General features: G+C 34.2%; 1 protein-coding gene and 1 pseudogene across 1 annotated transcript; one reads left to right on the forward strand and one right to left on the reverse strand.

The window, feature by feature from the left end:
• The window catches only part of LOC113120215 (trafficking protein particle complex subunit 9-like), a 139,495-nt pseudogene extending 125,823 nt beyond the window's left edge, over positions 1–13,672 (reverse strand).
• Positions 13,673–14,525: 853 nt separating this feature from the next.
• Positions 14,526–19,144, forward strand: LOC113119846 (ras-related GTP-binding protein C). The gene is made up of 7 exons (XM_026289532.1): positions 14,526–14,962; positions 15,756–15,959; positions 16,126–16,325; positions 16,680–16,794; positions 16,930–17,072; positions 17,289–17,437; positions 18,280–19,144. The coding sequence occupies exons 1-7, from the start codon at positions 14,777–14,779 to the stop codon at positions 18,456–18,458; spliced, it is 1,176 nt and encodes a 391-aa protein (XP_026145317.1). The 5' UTR covers positions 14,526–14,776; the 3' UTR covers positions 18,459–19,144.
• The last annotated feature ends 562 nt before the right edge of the window (positions 19,145–19,706 follow it).

The raw sequence follows: 19,706 nt of genomic DNA on the forward strand, positions 1-19,706 counted from the left end.
AGCTTCAGTAAGCCAGGGTCACCCTTCAGCTTCAGTGGACACACGCGAGGGGTCTCCACGGCCCACCAGCAGGGGCCAATGACATCACTGATTCAATGCATCAAAATTAAATCAGCTGTTTTGCCTGACATTAATATAGAACGAAGATGTAAGAAGAGTAAATATATCTAAATGAATGAACGGCTGGGTCTGCATTGAGACAGCACTCATAAATCCTACTTCAAGTCCATGTGAAATCAACTTCTTTATAAATGCTATTTGTTACATTGTAACTGATTCATCGGTGCACATGATTTCAATCTTTTATGAAAGTGTAATACCATTTTCTGCCTTTGAATTTGCTGACAGAATCAACCGTTTAGTGTTGCTAATCACTTGCAAGGGCTTTCTAAATGTTTTAGAGTATCAATATCCAGTTGTCAGGAGTGGTGGCCAATGTATTGCTATGCACTTACAACGGTGTTGTAAATAGTTTATAGAGCATTAATACGCCATTGTCAGTGGTTGCCAATACGTTGCACTTACAAAGCCGTTCTAAATAGGTTTATGATGCATTATGAGGATGTCGTCAAGTGTGATGATGAAGGTGTTATAAATAGTTTTTAAAGCATTACTATGAGTTGCTATGCACTTGGTGTTCTAAATAGTTTTTACAACATTGCTCTGCAGTTGGCAGTAGTTTCTGGGTGCTTTCCAAGCTTTTCTAAAATATTTTAGTGCATTTCTATGCAGTAGCCAGTTTCTCTGTGGTTGTTAGTAATTCTCTGGAATATTCTGGTCTCTAGATATGATAAATCCCTGCTCTTTTCTCTTATTTTAGCATCCACAATGTGAAAATATTACAACAATTACTTCAAAAAGAAAGAATACATCTCCTCAAGAAACCATACAATGTGTTGCATCACATTGCAACAAAATAAAACAATTAGTACATGTTCTTTGACTAAATATTCCGTTTCACTCTGTAATGCGTCACATTATGGAGGTTAAATATATATTGTGAATGCCATTGTATGTCGTCTTTAAACAATAGTAATGATTTTCTCTTTCCAATTCATCGCATTCTGAACGATATAGGCAGACTCTCAGCCTCAGGCTGTGTCTGAAGCTAAACGTCTTTATCATTCCATGCATGTGAGAGTCGGGCACAAGGTTGAGAGGATCTCATATTAAAGAGAATATAGTTAAGGACCCTAAAGTGATGCACCTCAGAGTCTGACATCATAGCTCAGGGTCAGATCTCCTCTCTGCACCATTTTCCAACACAAAGACTGACCGAAATATAGATCACCCCTGAGAAGAGCGCTTCAAAACCCACAACGCTGTTCTGTAAGCATACAAAGAGGGACAAGGTCACTTCAACGCTGGCTGGGCAGATTACGAATCAACCAAAGGCTTTTTATGAGTCTGAGGTATTTAAAGAAAAATGAGCAGTTCAAAGTATTCATATTCTGCTTTTGTACTGCAAAAGATGCCAGTAAACGGCAGTAAAACAGGTCGAGAGGACAACCATGAAATAAAGCACAGTAATAGCATGCATTTATTAATAAAACAACAGCATCAACTGAATTAAAAGTGCAAACATGGGGGGGGGGAGTGATGTCATTATCCAGGCTCAAAAACCTTGAGACATCAGCATGTACATCACTCGCATCATAATGCATGCAGGCTGCATTTCTATTCCAGACTCGCATGCACATTACTTCTCTGTTTATTGTCCACAACAGGAGTCTGTTTTAAATAGGCCGGAGGACATGGAGGTGGTCAATACTCAACCTTATACACACCTCCTGTCCGATATGGATTTTTAAAGGACTAATAGTCATACAGATATGTGAAGAACAGGGTGAGCAGAAATAAAGAGAAGAAAAAGAGAAAAAAAGTGCTTAATTGTGATTAACTATAGGACCGAATAAATATTAACATGAATGAACATAACCTTTTAATTTGGAGTCTGATTGCTCTTATTATCCATTACATTATTCTGCATATTAATGACACTGTTAGTATTATGTCAGGAACAATGTGAAAATACCTTAAGTTGGGATCATGAGGAGATGAATACTAAAACTATTCCGATTCATTTTTGTTACCGGTAATTAAAATAAAGCTGAAGAATTAACAGGTCTAAGCGAAAATATAAATAATACACACACACAAAAGAATGTGTTGCATTGGCAATTAATCAAAATAAAATAATAGTTGCTGTGCTGTACTAAAATTAAATCCAAAACTAAAACCGAAATAAATATATATAAACAAAAATGACAAATGGCAAAAGCACATAACAAAATAACTAAAAATAAACCTAAAAGGAAAACTGATAATAGGCAATTCAAAATATTAATAAATACTATAGTATATAAAGAATACAAAAATAACACTGTATCAGTACTTGGGTTGTCAGACATGCACACATTCTTCAGTCCATCTAGACATGCAATCAGATCAGTTACAATAAGGCCAAGAAGAAAAGTATACGCTTTCACAATGTGGTGCATTCAGTTATACAAATCAATGTTTAACAAAACACTTTCATTTCACTTTATAACATGCTTCTATTAAAAATAATATAATAATCAAGCCCACTTTACAAGTCTGAAAACAAAAAACTCTGCCAGTGCATTCACTAAAGCTGGAAGTACTTCAAACAGGCCGTCCTTCAAATGATCATTAAATCGACCAAACAGTGTCTGCAAATGACCATTTTTGTTAAAGTCCCATTAACAGCTTTAAAAACAATCATTATAATAGTATGACTTAACCAGCCCTATCATCTCGTGTTACCTTTGCTGAAGTCTTTGGGGTCTAGAGAGAGGCTGTATCCCGGCAGGAATTTGTAACAGGCCTTCCAGCCAGGTTCAGGGATGGTGGGCGCTGCACACTGCATGGCTGCGATGCGTTTGAAGAACGCTGATTTCCGGTGGAAGCCGATGAGCTCATAGAGCTCTGACAACTCACTGGATCGCTGGATCTTCTCCTCTTCTGACAGCTGAACACATAGACAAACATTCAAAAACCATTCCTAACTGAGCAGCTTTGAAAACTGACTTGTTGCAAGCCTTCACCTGGCCTAGACTGACCTAAACGGTGTTCTGCAGGAATTCAGAAGCCTCCATGGCTTGCTTCTGAATGGCCTTCACTCTGACAGCCTTAATACAGACCTCCAGCTCAATCACTCCTGCACTCATATACTGAAAGACAGACAACAAGGTTTTCATTTTTATGAATTATGAGCTGTCAACTTAAAATGTTAATTTTGTGCATTAGTTATTTATATTAAAAAATAATTATAAAGAAATAAATGAACGCAATTAATCATGGCCAGGCCCACACATATATCCATCTGAGAAATTCAAGCTTAAATACATTTTAATGAATGGGTTTTTAATGCACAAAGTTTTTGTGCATACATTTTTTTTCACAAGTTAAGACATAATAACAGATTGTGAGAAAATCATTCTAAGACCATAAATTATATATTTTTTATTACATTTAAAAAAATTACAAAATAAAAAAATTATAATAATTTTTAATTAGTTTTAAAACTTTTAATAATAACTTAAATAATGGTTAAATTTAATTTATTACTAAATTATTTAATATAATAATAAAGGTTTTAAAAACATATTTTCATAAAGCCACATCATGCCAATAATAGTTCAATCATTCTGCTATACATGTTTTGTCATATTTACAAGTTAACATTTAATTGCAGATTGTGAAAATTGCCCTCTGAGACCATAAAGATAATAATAACTTGCAATAATGAAGTGCAAATATTAGAAAATATTTTGAAAAGTCAGAAAAGTCTTTAATAAAATATAATCATTTAAAAACAATTATTAAACCTTTTTTTTAATACAATACAATTTCATTTGCACAAGAGATAATTAGGGCACAAAAATAGGGCTTCAGAAATTATGTTTTAATTTTAGTTAAAACTCATGCTGACCCCAGGCATTTCTATCATGCTGCTATACATGTTTTGGCTTACACAAAAGTTAATATATAATTTCAGATTGTGAAAACTGGCCTGTGACACCATAAAGATAAAAACTTGCAATATTGAAGCTCACTTGACGATATTTAAAGAAAAGATCTGCAGGTCAGGTCTCTCTGTTCAGGATGTGTCATCATATTTGAAAATCAAGACACAGCAGTGGACAGTGGCACAAAGTGCTCTGAGTTTACAAGACTGCAGTGCCCCCTGCTGGCTGCCTGCAGAACAGCTGATGTGGCAGAAATGAGCAGTTAGAGATCATTGAAATGAACAGAGATTGAATAAGCAGCTACATTCACAAGACTGGGGTCAAATACTTTACTCTTCATGAGCCTCACTAAATACGAGAAACAGTGAGTTTAAAATGCACCATGCAAAAATATATTTTAATAATGCTATTTAGACCATCTCTAGGGACTACTTGCTGTGAGATGCACATCAGCAGAGGCATTGTGGGTTAAACACCTACTTAAAAATGAGCCGGCCCTGTTTGCCATCTCAGAGTGAAAGCTGATGAATAATGAAACAGAACTTTGAGTGTTTAATAAGACAATAAGCCACAAGAAACTGCATGTTAAAGTGGATTTTGCACAGTTAAAAAGCGCTGTTAGGCACGAAGCAATGTGCACTTTAAACTCCCATAACTGGAGTAAAATCACTATAATACAAGGCTTTGGTAGACTTATTATTTCTAAAAAGACCAGATATCCATGTTCAATAAATAATTACATTTTTATTAATAAAATCATATGCAAAGGCTGTTTTACAGGTGCTTTAAATGTGCCTCATTAAATCAGATTTTGAACTGACAGTAAAAACATTAATATTTTAATCAAATACTTCCACTTCAGCTAAAAATCTGTTGTTTTAAACTTATATATAAAGTATACTGACAAAAATATTTCCAATAAAAACGAATTAAGAAGCACTACAGTTTCCAAAAGTATTAACAATAAATACAAAATATTACTGTATTGTTTAGATCAAATAATTGTAGCACTGAACTAAAACCTCAAAAATATATATATTTTTAATTTCATTTAGTTAAACTCGATTTACTAAAATAACTAAAACTGAAATAAAAATGAATAAAAACTATATAGACATACAAAAAATATATAAAAATGCAACAAAAATTACTAAACTGTGACTGATTCTAAATAATAATAATGCTATAATGGTATCTCAATGGTACTAAAATAACACAATGGATAGAACTTCCAGAAAACGCATTTGATCCTCCACAGCAGAAAACAGCATCTCAGAAAAAGCAGATTCTTTGTGTGCATGAAATGACCTTGCTGTAGCAAGAGAGGCCTCCTTGTATTTCTCCATGATGTCCTCCTGGATGTCCTCCATCAGTTCTTGGTTCGGCCGATCTCAGTGCTCGTGTCTGCACTGATGCCACCTGTCGTCAGAGCACCTGGACAGGAAAACAAGAGAAACGACCATGAGAGACTGAGAAAACAGAAGAAAAACAAGCCAATTCTATACTCTGCATGCAACTGTAGCACTTCCATTCACATACCTTATTCTGAAATTCTATACTGTAAAATCCTGCAAAGTCTAAACTAAATCCCTATGTCAAACCCATTAGTTACTAATAAATTATGGTTGCGAGTTACCATCAAAAACATAAACCAATCTGATCAGTAAGTATCTGCACTACGATTATTAGAATGGATGTTTGAAGCAGTCATTAACATGATAACTACTACAAAAATCTATATTAAAACACATATATCCCATCTAATGATTTCAAAAGTGTTAGAAATGCAGCTGAAATCAAAAGTAAGAATTCAGATCGATGCACTGAAATCACTGTAGATATTTTCATTGCTGTCAGGCCACCCAAACACCTGCACATCTGCACAAACACAAAGTAACTAAAACTGTCACAATTGCACAAACATTTGCCAAGGACAAGAGCTATATCTTGAGTTACACATGTGCTTTACTGTACCTGGATCAAATGAGAACTTCTTGAGCACCTGAAGATAGAGAGATAAACAAACAGAGAGGGAGAGAACCTGGTTCACTCTTGGGCACAAGCAGTGAGCAGTGTTAGTAGTACAGCACATATCAGGGCACAAAATGGTCTGTTATGATCCTAACATTGCTGTCTGTAGAGCAGTAGGGATGCGCAGACATGCAGCACGACTGAGATGTAATGGGCTTGTTCTAAATAATGACCATTTACAGACACTGAGGAAGCACACAAGCTTTAAAAAAAACCATCAATCATTCTCTTAGTTCAGAATATATTAACAAAACACCTTGTACATTGAAAAGATGTGTGTTTGTAAGAAACAAATCTATCATTGAGGCATTTTAACTTTAAACGGTTACGTCTAGCTAAAATATGAGTCCATAATCTATAATAATGCTTCATCCAGTAAAAAAAAGTCCATCCTCTGTTGCCCTTTCACATCAAAATTCATCGATATATTTGTTTAGAATTGTTTTTGTATTTTTAAAACAGTGCTTGCACTGTGCATATTTCTCTCCTGATTCAGAAAAGACAACTTTTTTCACAGGAGAAAGAAAAAATATGGACAGAGGAGTAATTTTTTTAGCTGGAAGCAATGGTTTGAGATGGATTTGTTTTTTACAACAAAGCTTTCGCTTCACAAGACATCAGTAGAGTCATGTGGATTACTTGTGAATTATTGCTATGTTAATATCAGCTGTTTGGACTCCCATTCTGATGGCACCCATTCACTGCAGAGAGAATTTACTGGTGCACAAAGTGATGTAGTGCTAAATTTCTCCAAATCTGTTCCGATAAACAAATAAACTCGTCTTCATCTTGGATGGGCAGAAGATGAGTAGATTTTTTTTTAAGTCATACTTAAAATATAACACTGGATTAGATATTAAAATAGCAAACCAAAATGCATCTGCACAAACGCTGAGAGAGCTCTTTCTGCTCTATTCTATTTCATTCATCATTCATCATACACATAACTGTTCTGAAATATTTTACTTGGAAAGTGTCTATTTGTTGAAAAATAAATGCCAATTGATTTGATCATTTGTTTTGCACCAAAGTGCAAAATCCTTTCAAGTGTGCAAATACTTTTTGGAACTGCTGTAGATGCAAATCTGTAGCAAAGATCCCACCAAACCACACTAATTAGCAAATAACACATGTAAATGAATATGCTTATTTATTAATGGGTTAAAATACAATGTTATAGATATTTGAGGTTAACGTATATGTTAATATAAGCAAATTAATATGATTTTTGTTTATTTATTTAAAAACAGAAAAGAAAGAAAGAAACCTAAACCACAGTATATTAAAGTAAATTATAATAAATTGTGCAAAATAAATCAATAGATCAACTGAAAACTGACTTCTATTGCTCTGTCCTAGAATGATCTCACATTCATCAGATTCAGATCAGCATAACACTGAACAATAATCATGTGTCTACGGTAGACTAAACACTTCTGCTGCTGTCAATGGAGAACATTTGTCCAATAAATAAAGAAATAAGAAAAAAAATAAGAAATAAACATCAAAGAGCAATAAATTACATCTGAGCATGCCCGGACATATCATTTAAGAGACATTCACTCCATCACTGGCTTATTCACTCACTAATTAATTGATGCAAATTGATTGACGCAAAAAAATCATTATTTCAGTTTCCATAGAGATCCTCACATTTCTTTCTTGAATATATGTGTGTGTGTGGGGAACAAAAGCAAAGATATACAGAAGATCTACAATAGAATTAAACATGAACTCTAGAATCTCTAGAGCCATTAAAGCAAAAATATGATGAAGTAAATCATCTTGATACTGTCTGTTTCGATAAAAAGAGTTATTATAGATGTGTCTGACTGCACTGACCAGGTCTGTGTCTCTTTCCAGTGTCAGCAGCAGAGGAGACGCCAGGTGCTTCCTGGGTAATGGAAGATGACAGACGCAGAACACAGGCCCTCCACAGCAGCTGAGGAACAACACACAAACCATTTCACCGTTCCCATTCATCACTGGACAGATGATCTGTCATGCAGGATTTAAAGCAGGATGCATTTGGGCAAAAACTGAAAATGTCAGCTGCTTGGAGGTGAAGAATCGGAGATTGTGATGAAAGTTGACTGGATTTGTTAGCTTAGTTAGCTGGTCAGCACATGAGTTTAAAAAGTGTATATAATTTTGCACTGGCATATAAGTGATTTTATGGTAACTAAGGGCCAGCTTGTGCACAAACCGTCTTTTTGCGTTAAAACTGTATTGTCAGTTTTACTGAAGAAGTGCAGTGATGAATTAGCACTGAAAAGGCGTGGACAGTTATTTTTGCACCTGACCTTACTGAATATGCATTTATAGGAGTTTCCCTCTCAGATGCAAAATTTATAGGCTGATAGTATTCAAATGAATCATGCAATGCGTTTTACTAATGTTCACGCTCGTCAAATACGTGAAGTACTGGTATTTGCACCATTATTTAACGCCCAAAAAAGCATGTCTTAAATCATTTTGTGCTTGAAATGGTTGCAATTATTGCTGCTCAGAGGAGGCACTGCAGAGTGCGTGGAAGAAGGCAGAGGATTTTTTCAACATGTAGCCTATTCAATTATTTGGAATGCCAGAAGAACACATTGTCCGAACATATTGTTTGCCAAGCCATCTTATTTTTTATATGCTTCAGGAAATGAAAGACGACTTTCAAGCTTTATTCCAGCTTTATCAAAACTTATAGCAACACTTACTTTTTTTGGCCTCCAGTTCTTTTTAATGTAGCCTACAGTGTCTTATTTATTTCTTTATTCTTTATTTGTGACAACGCTAATTTGAGCTGAGCTTTGTATATTGCGTTGGTCGATATGTAAATGAGCTGTTGCGTCTGTGTTCCTTAATTTGCATGTTTAGTAAATCATCAGCAAAAATTTCCACGCTCTCGCGCTAATTTAACCTGTTTAAAAGTACTAAAACTTGTTGAATGAAAATTTCAATAAAACTTACATTTTTAATCAAATTTTATTTTATTTTAACTCGATGTTCTAAAATAACTAAAATAAAAATTAAACTACCATTTAAAAAAAATATATTACAAAAATATACTAAAAACTTAAATTGAAAACCGAAAATATAAAAATAGGAATTAATAAAATATTAACAAAAACTGTAATAGTATTGATTGATACTAGTTAACTAAAGCTATGTTTTGTTTTGTTTTAACAAAGACTTTTTTAACTAAGATTAGGTTTATTTTTATATACATTTCCCATTTCAGAAAGTAACATTTCTGATTTATTTAGTTTGATAACTAAAATAATTAACAATATTAATTTTAAATAAAATATTCATAAATTGTTATTAAAATATAAAAAAAAGTATTTCAGCAAAATTACTAAAATATGTATTTAAAATGTAAGTATTAAAAACTGAAAACTAGTTTAACATAGTATTAAAAAGATAAAAGTATCACAACACTGACTTGGTGTGAAAGTATATTTGTGAAACATTTATCAGTCAATCACCATCTTACCTCCCACATGTGATAATGTACGAGGGCGTCCTGCAGCATGCCTGCCTGCAAACACAGATCCCCGACGTGCTTCCTCATGCGGCCCTGACAGCGTTTCTTGTAGTGCCTGAGGAAGAGGAGCAGCAACAGGCATCAGATAACCCTTCAGCATTTACGCAGAGAGCTTAATCAATGCAAGACGTGCTCGCAGTCAAGTGCAGGTGACGTCAGCCAAATTTAATTAAAGTTGTTGTTTTTTTTATCAGCGGTGGATCGATGTCGTCTCATTTGGCTCTCCTTATATGGAAGGCAAATATGCTGATGTGGTTTTGCATCAAGCTTGGCTTTCTGTCTAAGCCCAGGATTACAGACAGAGAGAGGGAAGCTGGAAGCTTTTTTTTCATATTTTATAAACATGAGGAGGTAAAACTCTATGTACTGTGTCACCCGACAAGGATGTTAAAATGGATGGAATGACCCCTATAATCTGTGTGCAAGATCAAGTGTTATTCAAGTGAGAACCAGACATGAGAGAAACAGGAGAATATTATTAATCTTAAATTGTATAAGTTTACACTTTTACCTAGAAAGGATGTATCAGTAAAAATATAAATACTTTATATTATCAGCAATAGTCTAATTATTAAGCCAATATTGAAAGACTTCAAAATAAGGGCTTGTTTTTGTATTGTTTCGTTTTGTTTTTGTATAAAAACAAAACATTTATATATATATATATATATATAAATGTTTTGTTTATATGTCATTGCTGATTTTTTTTTTTACAATTTATTTTACTTATTTCATTTTACTTATTTGCTGCATATTTGATGTTATCATCAATATTGTATATCTTTCTTCCCCTTCAATAAAATATTGAAACACTTTTGTTTTTATCAAAAAACAAACAAATATATGTGTTTTACAAATATACATACATATATATATATATATGTATGTATATTTGTAAAACACATATATTTGTTTGTTTTTTGATAAAAACAAAAGTGTTTCAATATTTTATTGAAGGGGAAGAAAGATATACAATATTGATGATAACATCAAATATGCAGCAAATAAGTAAAATGAAATAAGTAAAATAAATTGTAAAAAAAAAAATCAGCAATTGTTACAATAATAGTATTTATATAAAATAATTGTATATATGGTGGGAAAGAGAGAGAGAAACAGAAAAAAAATAAAATGTATTTACTTGTGTATAAAAGTAATAATATTATATATATATATATATATATATATATATATATATATATATATATATATATATATATATATAAAATAAGATTATTATTTTAATAAATAATCAATTATCGATTATATAGTACTATATGCATTTATGTATATATGTGTTTATATTTATATATTTAACTTCCGATCAAGAACTTCACAACTAAACTCATATGTCATATTCAACTTCTTGCTACGATCATAGATGAGATGAGCATAAAACTTTGTGAGCAATCAATCACTCATGAATTACTGAATAACCTCCATGCATTTCTGCAGTTAAAACAGACAGCGAGAGTAAATAAGAAATACAGTGTGCTCGATTATATATATAAAATCTCAATTGAAACTTCAAGTAAATATTTTAGGTTTTGGTTGACAAAAAGTTTGGAAATCCACTTAGAAAAAAATTTGATTACATTTAATAGTGGCAATAAAATTAGGGTCATTCCGTGTCAAATCAGCCAAAATTCAGAAATTTCCTTGACTCAAGTTTTTGATTTTGCTTATATTATTCCCGAAGAAAGATAAACATTTATGGTTATGATAACCCAAATATTAAATGTCATGGAAGAATATTTACTAAGTAATCCTCTATTTTGTAGAGGGGGGTCAAAATGGCACTTTCCACCTGAGATTCGGAGCCAAATTACAGGAGGTTTAAAATAACTTAAGAAGATGGCAGCATCAAAATGTTATTTTTACACAGAGTTTGGAGGGTCTGTTAGTAAAATCTGTTGACTTGAGCTATCTTTGTTGCTTTATGTGCCAATGGTAATCATTCAAAAGTGCGGAAAGAGCACTTTTCAAGTTTTTACTCCAAAGTCTGCATGCCTGTAACTCAAGGAGTATAAAAGATATCTTAATGCTCTTTCAGATATAGGATCTTAACGAAGTTTGCTTTTGGTATCTTCATTTTTAAAGGCCCTATATAGTTCGGTTCCAGAGATATTGGAGTGTTAATATGGCTTCAGGAGTAAACTGTTAAAATGCACATATTTTGAGTGGTCAAAAACCAAATGTGGGTCAAAAATACTGTATGAACCTCTGGTTTAGTTAACACGGAATGACCCAATAGGGTTTTTCAAGAATAAAATTTAAGTTAGTATTCGCAGCTAGTAAAGGTAATAAAAAAAAAAATGAAAAAAAATACAGTAAAAAATAACACATACAAGTAAATAGCTGGCTAAAATATCCAAATATCAAACAATACATGTAAAAAATATAGTTAATATCAGCTGATAATCGATATAGTACTTCTATATCATGCATCCCGATTGATCGTGCTTGCCTTAGCAAGATATTCTTTGAAGTTTCATTAGCCGCTCTTTTCTAGATACAGATATATAGGTAATGGGTTTTCCATTAACTGATTAATCTGGCTTCCAATAAAGATGAACATATATTCTCAGAGCCCAAACTCACCTGCTGTCTGTGTCCAAGCCCACAAAGTCCTTCTTCTCAAATGGAAAACACCATTTGTATCTTATCGGCAGATTTATCGGTTGCTCTGTCCAACCTTTTAGACTCCAGGACAATAAATATAGACTGCACGAAATCCTCCACCCGCTTCTCCACATCAGGACCGTCGTCGTAGCTGGGGTAGAAGGCCACATCTGTCCGCTGCTGTTGGACCACCTCCCCCTGCAACCCGAACACCAGCCGAACACCTCCTTCTGCCCGTGTAAGTGGTCGGACGTCTGAGGCCACTCTTTGGCCGTGGTGCAGCTGGTCACTGAGATGAGACCCACCACTTCGCCCCACTCGTTGATCTCAGGGGGGTAATGGTGGTGGTATGTTGACCTGGCTTACGCTGGCTTACGCTGGCGATGCGTTTGTAGATGAGGAAGAACTGGTCCTCTGGGACAATGCCCATGGGCTGGACCACCACCATGAGCGTCTGATGGTCCTCAGCACACTGCATGTAGTCTGGGAGACTCATGTCTGTATACAGTGACTCTAGAGAAGCAAAACAATACTGTTTTATTAAATAGAGTTATCCATCTATTCTACTGTACATTTCAAAATGTTGCAAGTCTGATGTAAAGTAAATGATTTTTTTAAACAACAGGCAATACCGAAATTCATATTAAATAAAGATTTAAATAAATAAAAGTAATTATTATATTTTTAATACACACACAAAGACACAGGGAGCCAAAAGTTTATAATAATGATTTTTTTTTTTTTATGTTTTTGATAAAAGTCTCATCAGTCTAACAAAGCTGACAAAGGCTGCATTTATTTGCTCACAAAATGCTATAAAACAGCAACATTTTAATATTATTCAAATTTTAAAAAACTGGTTTGTAATTGGATATATTGTAAAATGTCAACGTTGAAAACAGTGATGTAGTGTTCTGTTTGCCAGCAATTAAATACATAAAAAGTACTAACATAAAATGACTACTGAATTAACTTCAATTAAAATCAACTAAAGTACAAGTAAATAAGTAAAATAAAATCCCAAAATGTGTAATATTTTACATATTCGTAACCAAAAATTGAAAAAAATTATGCATTTTGAAATGCAGCATTAAAAATATAACAGAGTCCAATGTTACAGCCTTAAACAAAATCTTAAAGGTGCTCCTTATTAAATGAATCATTTTTCATGAAACAATCTTCATTGTTTGTTCATTCAAAATGGCATATTTGTATAGCATTTGAGTTTATTCTGGTCAGATTTCAAACGTGCGTTTGAATGAAACATCTCCACATTTATCAGCTGATATCAACGTGTCAACAGCGTATTAACACACGTTATGAAACTCACAACACAGAAAGAGCAGCATTTATTCCAATATAACACTGGCAGAAAAATCATATGCTTTTAAAATATGTGTGCGCAAAAGGTTGTTTTCACACTTACAGACGCTCTTCCTGGCTACACTGATGCTGCTGCTTCTGCTGCAGTCTTTCAATGAGAAAGAAGCGTGTGACTCATTCATGTGTTTATAAGCGCCCCCTGTTGGATGAGCTCCGACATACACTGTGTAATAATAGAATAGAATAGAATAGAATAGAATAGAATAGAATAGAATAGAATAGAATAGAATAGAATAGAATAGAAGTGCTGTCAAATGATTCATCACGATTAATTATTTGTTTACATAATATATGTATGTGTATTGTGTATATGTATTATGTGCATATATAAATACACACATATGGTATATATTTTGAAAATATTTACATTTATATACATTTATACAGTCATATTCTTATATTTTATATCATATATAAATGTATATAATATATATAATTTTTTCTTAAATATATACATGCGCGTGTTTGTACTTATATAAACAATAAATATACACAATAAACACATAATATGTAAACAAATACTTTTATTTTGGACGCGATTAATCGTGACAACACTTAATATTAATATAATATAATATAATATAATAATTTAATTGTATGTTTAATGTTTGCAACAAAAAGAAAACATTTCTACCGCATAATTCATTTTCTAATTCTAGTATATTAAAATAATATAATAAAAATAAAAATATTTTTATGAATTTAACATTTTTATGTAATTAAATATATTATATTATATTGTATATAAATTTATACTAATTTTATTTTTACGTTTTCGGTTTGTAAATTAAATTAACAAAGGTATATTTTAGTGTAAAAGAATAATTGGCGGGATTAAATAAAAAAAAAAATCCAAAAAGTTAAATAGAATATTTCATCTTCTTTTATACATAAAATATATGCAGAAAATGTTTCCAGACTGTAAGCGAGAGGTTGATCATCTCAGAGCCCGCTCCACTCAGAGGCCTCCCTCACACCGCAGACCTCTCCGCTCGCCTGCAGGCGTCCTCCTCTGCGCCTGTCATATGATCAGCTTCCCGTTTGTTTGTGTTCGTGCAGAAAGCTAACCGCTTCCCACTATGAAACCTCCGTATCTATATTCATGCTAAACCTGTAATCCACACCGATCCCACCTCAATCACTCAAACAGAGCCTACAGAGTCCACACAGACAGATCAGAGGGATTCAAAGCTTTAAAAACGGGGTCATAATGTCGATCGAGTACGAGGAGCAGCTAGCCGGAAGCCTGGTGGACTCTTTCCCGAAAGATTTCGGCTACGGCGTGGAAAACATGGATATGATGCAAGAAAACCTGGAAAACTCTCCGTCTGCAGACAATAAACCTAGGATCCTGCTGATGGGACTGAGGCGCAGTGGGAAATCCTCCATCCAGAAGGTCAGATCCCACTGGGACACAGTAACGTTACTGCATTAACAATTAAAGTACCATGGTAACGTTAAAGCCTTGGATTTGGACACTACCGATGTAATATCACGCTGTTCTATGAAGTACATAGGTGCACCGTTTCTTGCAATAACATACTGTAATGGGATGGTAGTGTGTTGTTTTTACGTAAGTTATACCGTGATTCTTCCCAAAATACCATGGTACATGATCAAACACATTATATTACCACCGTGCCATTGTACCAATAAACTGGACGTGTAATGGCATTCTATTATTGGAATTATATCATGGAAAATATTATTGTATATGAATTTCGGTAACATTACCATGGTATATTTAGACGTAATGTTACCACACTATTACCAAGTCAACATAAAGTTAAATTCCTATTGAATAAATAAAAAATAAAAAAAATTAGCAAACAGTGATCAGCAAATAGTGATCATTTTGTGCGTGTTTCATCAGTGTATGCATGTTATTGCATAAAAGAAAAAAAATATTTTCTTCATATTTTATCAAAATGGAACATCTACTGATTCTGCTAACATAACCAAGTGAAATGCATACTATAACTGCAAAAGAACATTTCCTGTTATTAAGCAACACCAGGGTTTGAATTGAGGGGGTTGCGTGGGGATCATCATCCTCTAGAACTCATTTTCTGTTGGATACTTGCGGACGAAGTAATATTGTTGTCTTTAAGATGTAACTAGCCTTGTGTTTATTTTTTGGTTAAATAAACACAAGGCTTAATATTCTGGTTTAATGTTGTGGATCTCAGGTGGTGTTTCATAAGATGTCCCCAAACGAGACGCTCTTCCTGGAGAGCACCAACAAGATCTACAAGGATGATATCTCGGCCAGTTCCTTCGTAAACTTTCACATATGGGACTTTCCGGGGCAGGTGGACTTTTTCGACCCTACATTCGATTACGAGATGATTTTCAGGGGCACCGGAGCGTTGATTTTCGTCATCGATGCTCAGGTGAGCTGATGCAAGTGAAATATAAGAGTGATTGTGATTGAGAGTGCTTGATGTTTAAAATGCATACTTTCATTTTTGCTTTTACGGTATGGGAATTGGCTCCGTGCCTGGCAGAGACTTTGCAGCACTCTTACCATTGTGTTTGGATGTCTCTCTCTCTCTGTAGGATGACTATGTAGAAGCATTAGGCCGGCTACATCTGACGGTGTCGAGGGCATTCAGGGTGAACCCAGAGATCAATTTCGAGGTGTTTATACACAAGGTGGACGGTTTATCAGACGATCATAAGATAGAGACGCAGAGAGATATTCATCAGAGGGCTAATGATGATCTAGCTGACGCCAGTCTGGAAAAGCTTCACCTCAGGTTAGTTCATACTACTGATCCTAAAGCCAGATCAATTTGCCACGAATCTACTGTCTAATAACAGAGAGCGTTTGGTAGGATTATGTTTTGCTTTCAGCAGGGCTACAATGATATTTCAGCAAGTTCCAGCATGTAAAGTGTTTGAGAATGATAAAAAAAATGTCACACTTTAAAACTTCAATGTGTTTTTAAAATTCGATTACTTGCATATAATGTTTCCTGTTTTAAATATTAAGCAAATTGCTTGAATTCCTCCATCGTTGGAGATCATTTTCTGGCATTACTGGATGATAATAAGCCATAATATTTAATGTATGAATTATGTGAGCAATATTTCTCTTTATATGTTTTCAGTTTCTATCTCACCAGCATCTATGATCACTCCATATTTGAGGCCTTCAGTAAGGTGGTCCAGAAGCTCATCCCTCAGCTGCCCACTCTGGAAAACCTCCTCAACATATTCATTTCTGTATGTACACAGCTGCATATCCTCCTCTTTAGTTTCCTCTTTAAATAAAAGAATGTCTCTTTCCAATTCTAAATTGCAAACCGAGGTAAAAATATGCACAGTGCATATTTGTCAATATATCGTTCCCTTTTTTAGAATTCGGGGATTGAGAAAGCGTTCCTGTTCGATGTGGTCAGTAAGATCTACATCGCCACGGACAGCTCTCCGGTGGACATGCAGTCATACGAGCTCTGCTGTGATATGATCGATGTCGTCATTGACGTCTCGTGTATTTACGGGTGAGAAACTGGGATGCAGTGCTCTATAAATTCACTGGCATTCAAAAGTTTGGGGTTGGGAAGTTTAATCAGTTTAATATGTTCTTGCTCAATAAAAGTGTTACTTTCTTTAAAAATTCTTATCGGCCCCAAACATTTGAACAGTAATGTATACTAGTTTTAAAAGAAAAAAAAATGATTCTAGCAATTTTTAACCCATTTATTGAATGTTTTTAGGCTAAAAGACGACAGCAACGGTAACGCGTATGATAAAGAGTCTCTGGCCATCATAAAGCTGAACAACACCACAGTGCTTTACTTGAAGGAGGTCACCAAGTTCCTGGCTCTGGTCTGCATCCTGAGAGAAGAGAGCTTTGAGAGAAAAGGTACAGACGTTTGGCATGATCATTCGCTATAGAATATCAGCAGATTTTGTTGACTCGTGTGAAGGTACCACATAGAACCATTTTTGGCTCTCCAAAGAAACCCTCCAAAGAACCCCTGATTTCAAAAATCTATGAAGAAACTTTTGTGTAATGGAAACGTTCCATGGATTTTTAAGTTCTTCACTGAACCACAGATGCCATAATTAAAGGGTTATTTGTTTATGGGTTGTTTACGTTCATGGTTGAACTACTGATGTCATATGGACTATTTTACCGGTGTCCTTGCTACGTTTCCGGACCCGGGCACATTGCTGTTGCATTGCTGTCTACAGAGGGTCAGAGAGCTCTCAGATGTTATTAAAAGTATCATAATTCATGTTCCGAAAATTTTGGTTGTTCCATTGGATGGTCTCACGCTATATATATTATTAAGTCAGAATTGTGAGATATAATGTTACAATTGTGAGATGATAACTAGCAATTCAGAGTTTTTTTTCTTTCTGAACTGTGAGATATAAACTCGCAGTTGAGAGTTATAAAGGCAGAATTGCGTGATTATAAACTCACAATTGCTAGTTAAAGTCCCATTTTGAGGGGGGTGGGGGGGTTATATCTCACAATTATGACTTTATAACTCGCAATTGCGAAAAAAGTCTGAATTTTAAGTTTATATCTCACAATTATAACTTTGAAACTCGCAGTTGCGAGTTTATAATCACGCAATTCTGAGCGATATTTCAGACTGCTCTAACCAACAAAATGATAAATGCACCGCAGTGTTTCTTACTTAAAGATGTCTCGTTTGCAATTTCGCAGATGGCTCATATCACTATATTCCACAGGTTTGATAGACTACAACTTCCACTGCTTTCGAAAGGCCATCCACGAGGTATTTGAGGTGAGCAGCTCCACCCAGAGGACAGGAGCGGCGGTGCAGTCCAGCCCCCCCAGCAGCAGCGGTAATGGCCTGGCCCGACTCAAATCTGCAGCACTGAACGGTACACCCAGGAGCATGGTTTAACCCAGGACACACAGACCTCTAAGAACACAGGGCCTTCACACTAGTGTGCTGAACGTGCGCTAATGTACATGTGAGATTACTGGAGCGTTTCTCTACTTAAAACTGCTGTTCCTGGACCTGAGAGACACAACAGGACACTCATACAGGACAGACTACATTGCTGCTTTTTTATGATATTTTGATGTGTGTGTGTGTGTGTGTGTGTGAGAGAGAGAGAGAGAGAGAGAGAGAGAGATTGTGTGCCACTGCAGCATCAGCTGTTATAATGGGGGAAATGGGAAAACTTTAGCCAACAGAATGAGGCACAGTAAAATGATTAAATAGTAAATACAGTCTCAAAACTCATTATGCGTTTATGGTGGCCAAAAGTGCTGTCTAGGTAGGGTGCTCACTAATGTTTGAGACACATTCCACCTTTCAGAAGTTTTGAGGGTAAATTGTAGACAAGAAAAATAAAAACTTTCAATAAACATTTCACAAACTAATCAAAATGGAAAAATGAAAAAGGTTCAAGTATGCCTATTTTTAGGAGCTTTAAATATGTTTACATTGTGATAATAAACATTTTACCCAAATTCTTATTGCTATAATAGGTAAGAAAATGTTACTTTTATTTAATTAAATTTTTTTTGTAATTCACATTATTCACAAATTTTCTAGACTGTCATTACTTTAAAGCATTATTTTAATTGTATTACAGTAAAAAAAAAATAAAAAACTATTTAAATCAGTATAAATGTTTATACTTTACCAATCAAAATTATATATATATATATATATTTATAATATATATATATATATATATATATATATATATATATATATATATATATATATATATATATATAATTTTTTTTTTTTTTTTTTTTTTACACATTACAGTAATAAGAATTTGGGTGGGGTGTGTGTGTATATATAATATATATATTTTCACAATGTAACATTTTAAATTAAAAATAGCCTTAATTTTCTTTAAGCAATATATTTCCTATTTCTTTCTTTTGATTTTGGGGTGAAATATGACCTGGACGTGTTAGGTTCACCCATGAAACAGATCTTCACTCCCTTCTGTTGTAAAATTCCCTGGCCAAAGCATCTTTAAAATTCCAGCTGTTAATGTTGGCCTGTGCTGTGATAGTGTTGGCTGCTGCTGTTATTTACTCCTGACCTAAAAAAGGGAAACATAAAGGGAGAAAATGCTAAAGACATTTGTGAACTTCATCATGTCTCTGTGGACAGCCTTACAGT

This window comes from Carassius auratus, chromosome 19, assembly GCF_003368295.1.
Source record: "Carassius auratus strain Wakin chromosome 19, ASM336829v1, whole genome shotgun sequence".
Lineage (NCBI taxonomy): Eukaryota > Metazoa > Chordata > Actinopteri > Cypriniformes > Cyprinidae > Carassius > Carassius auratus.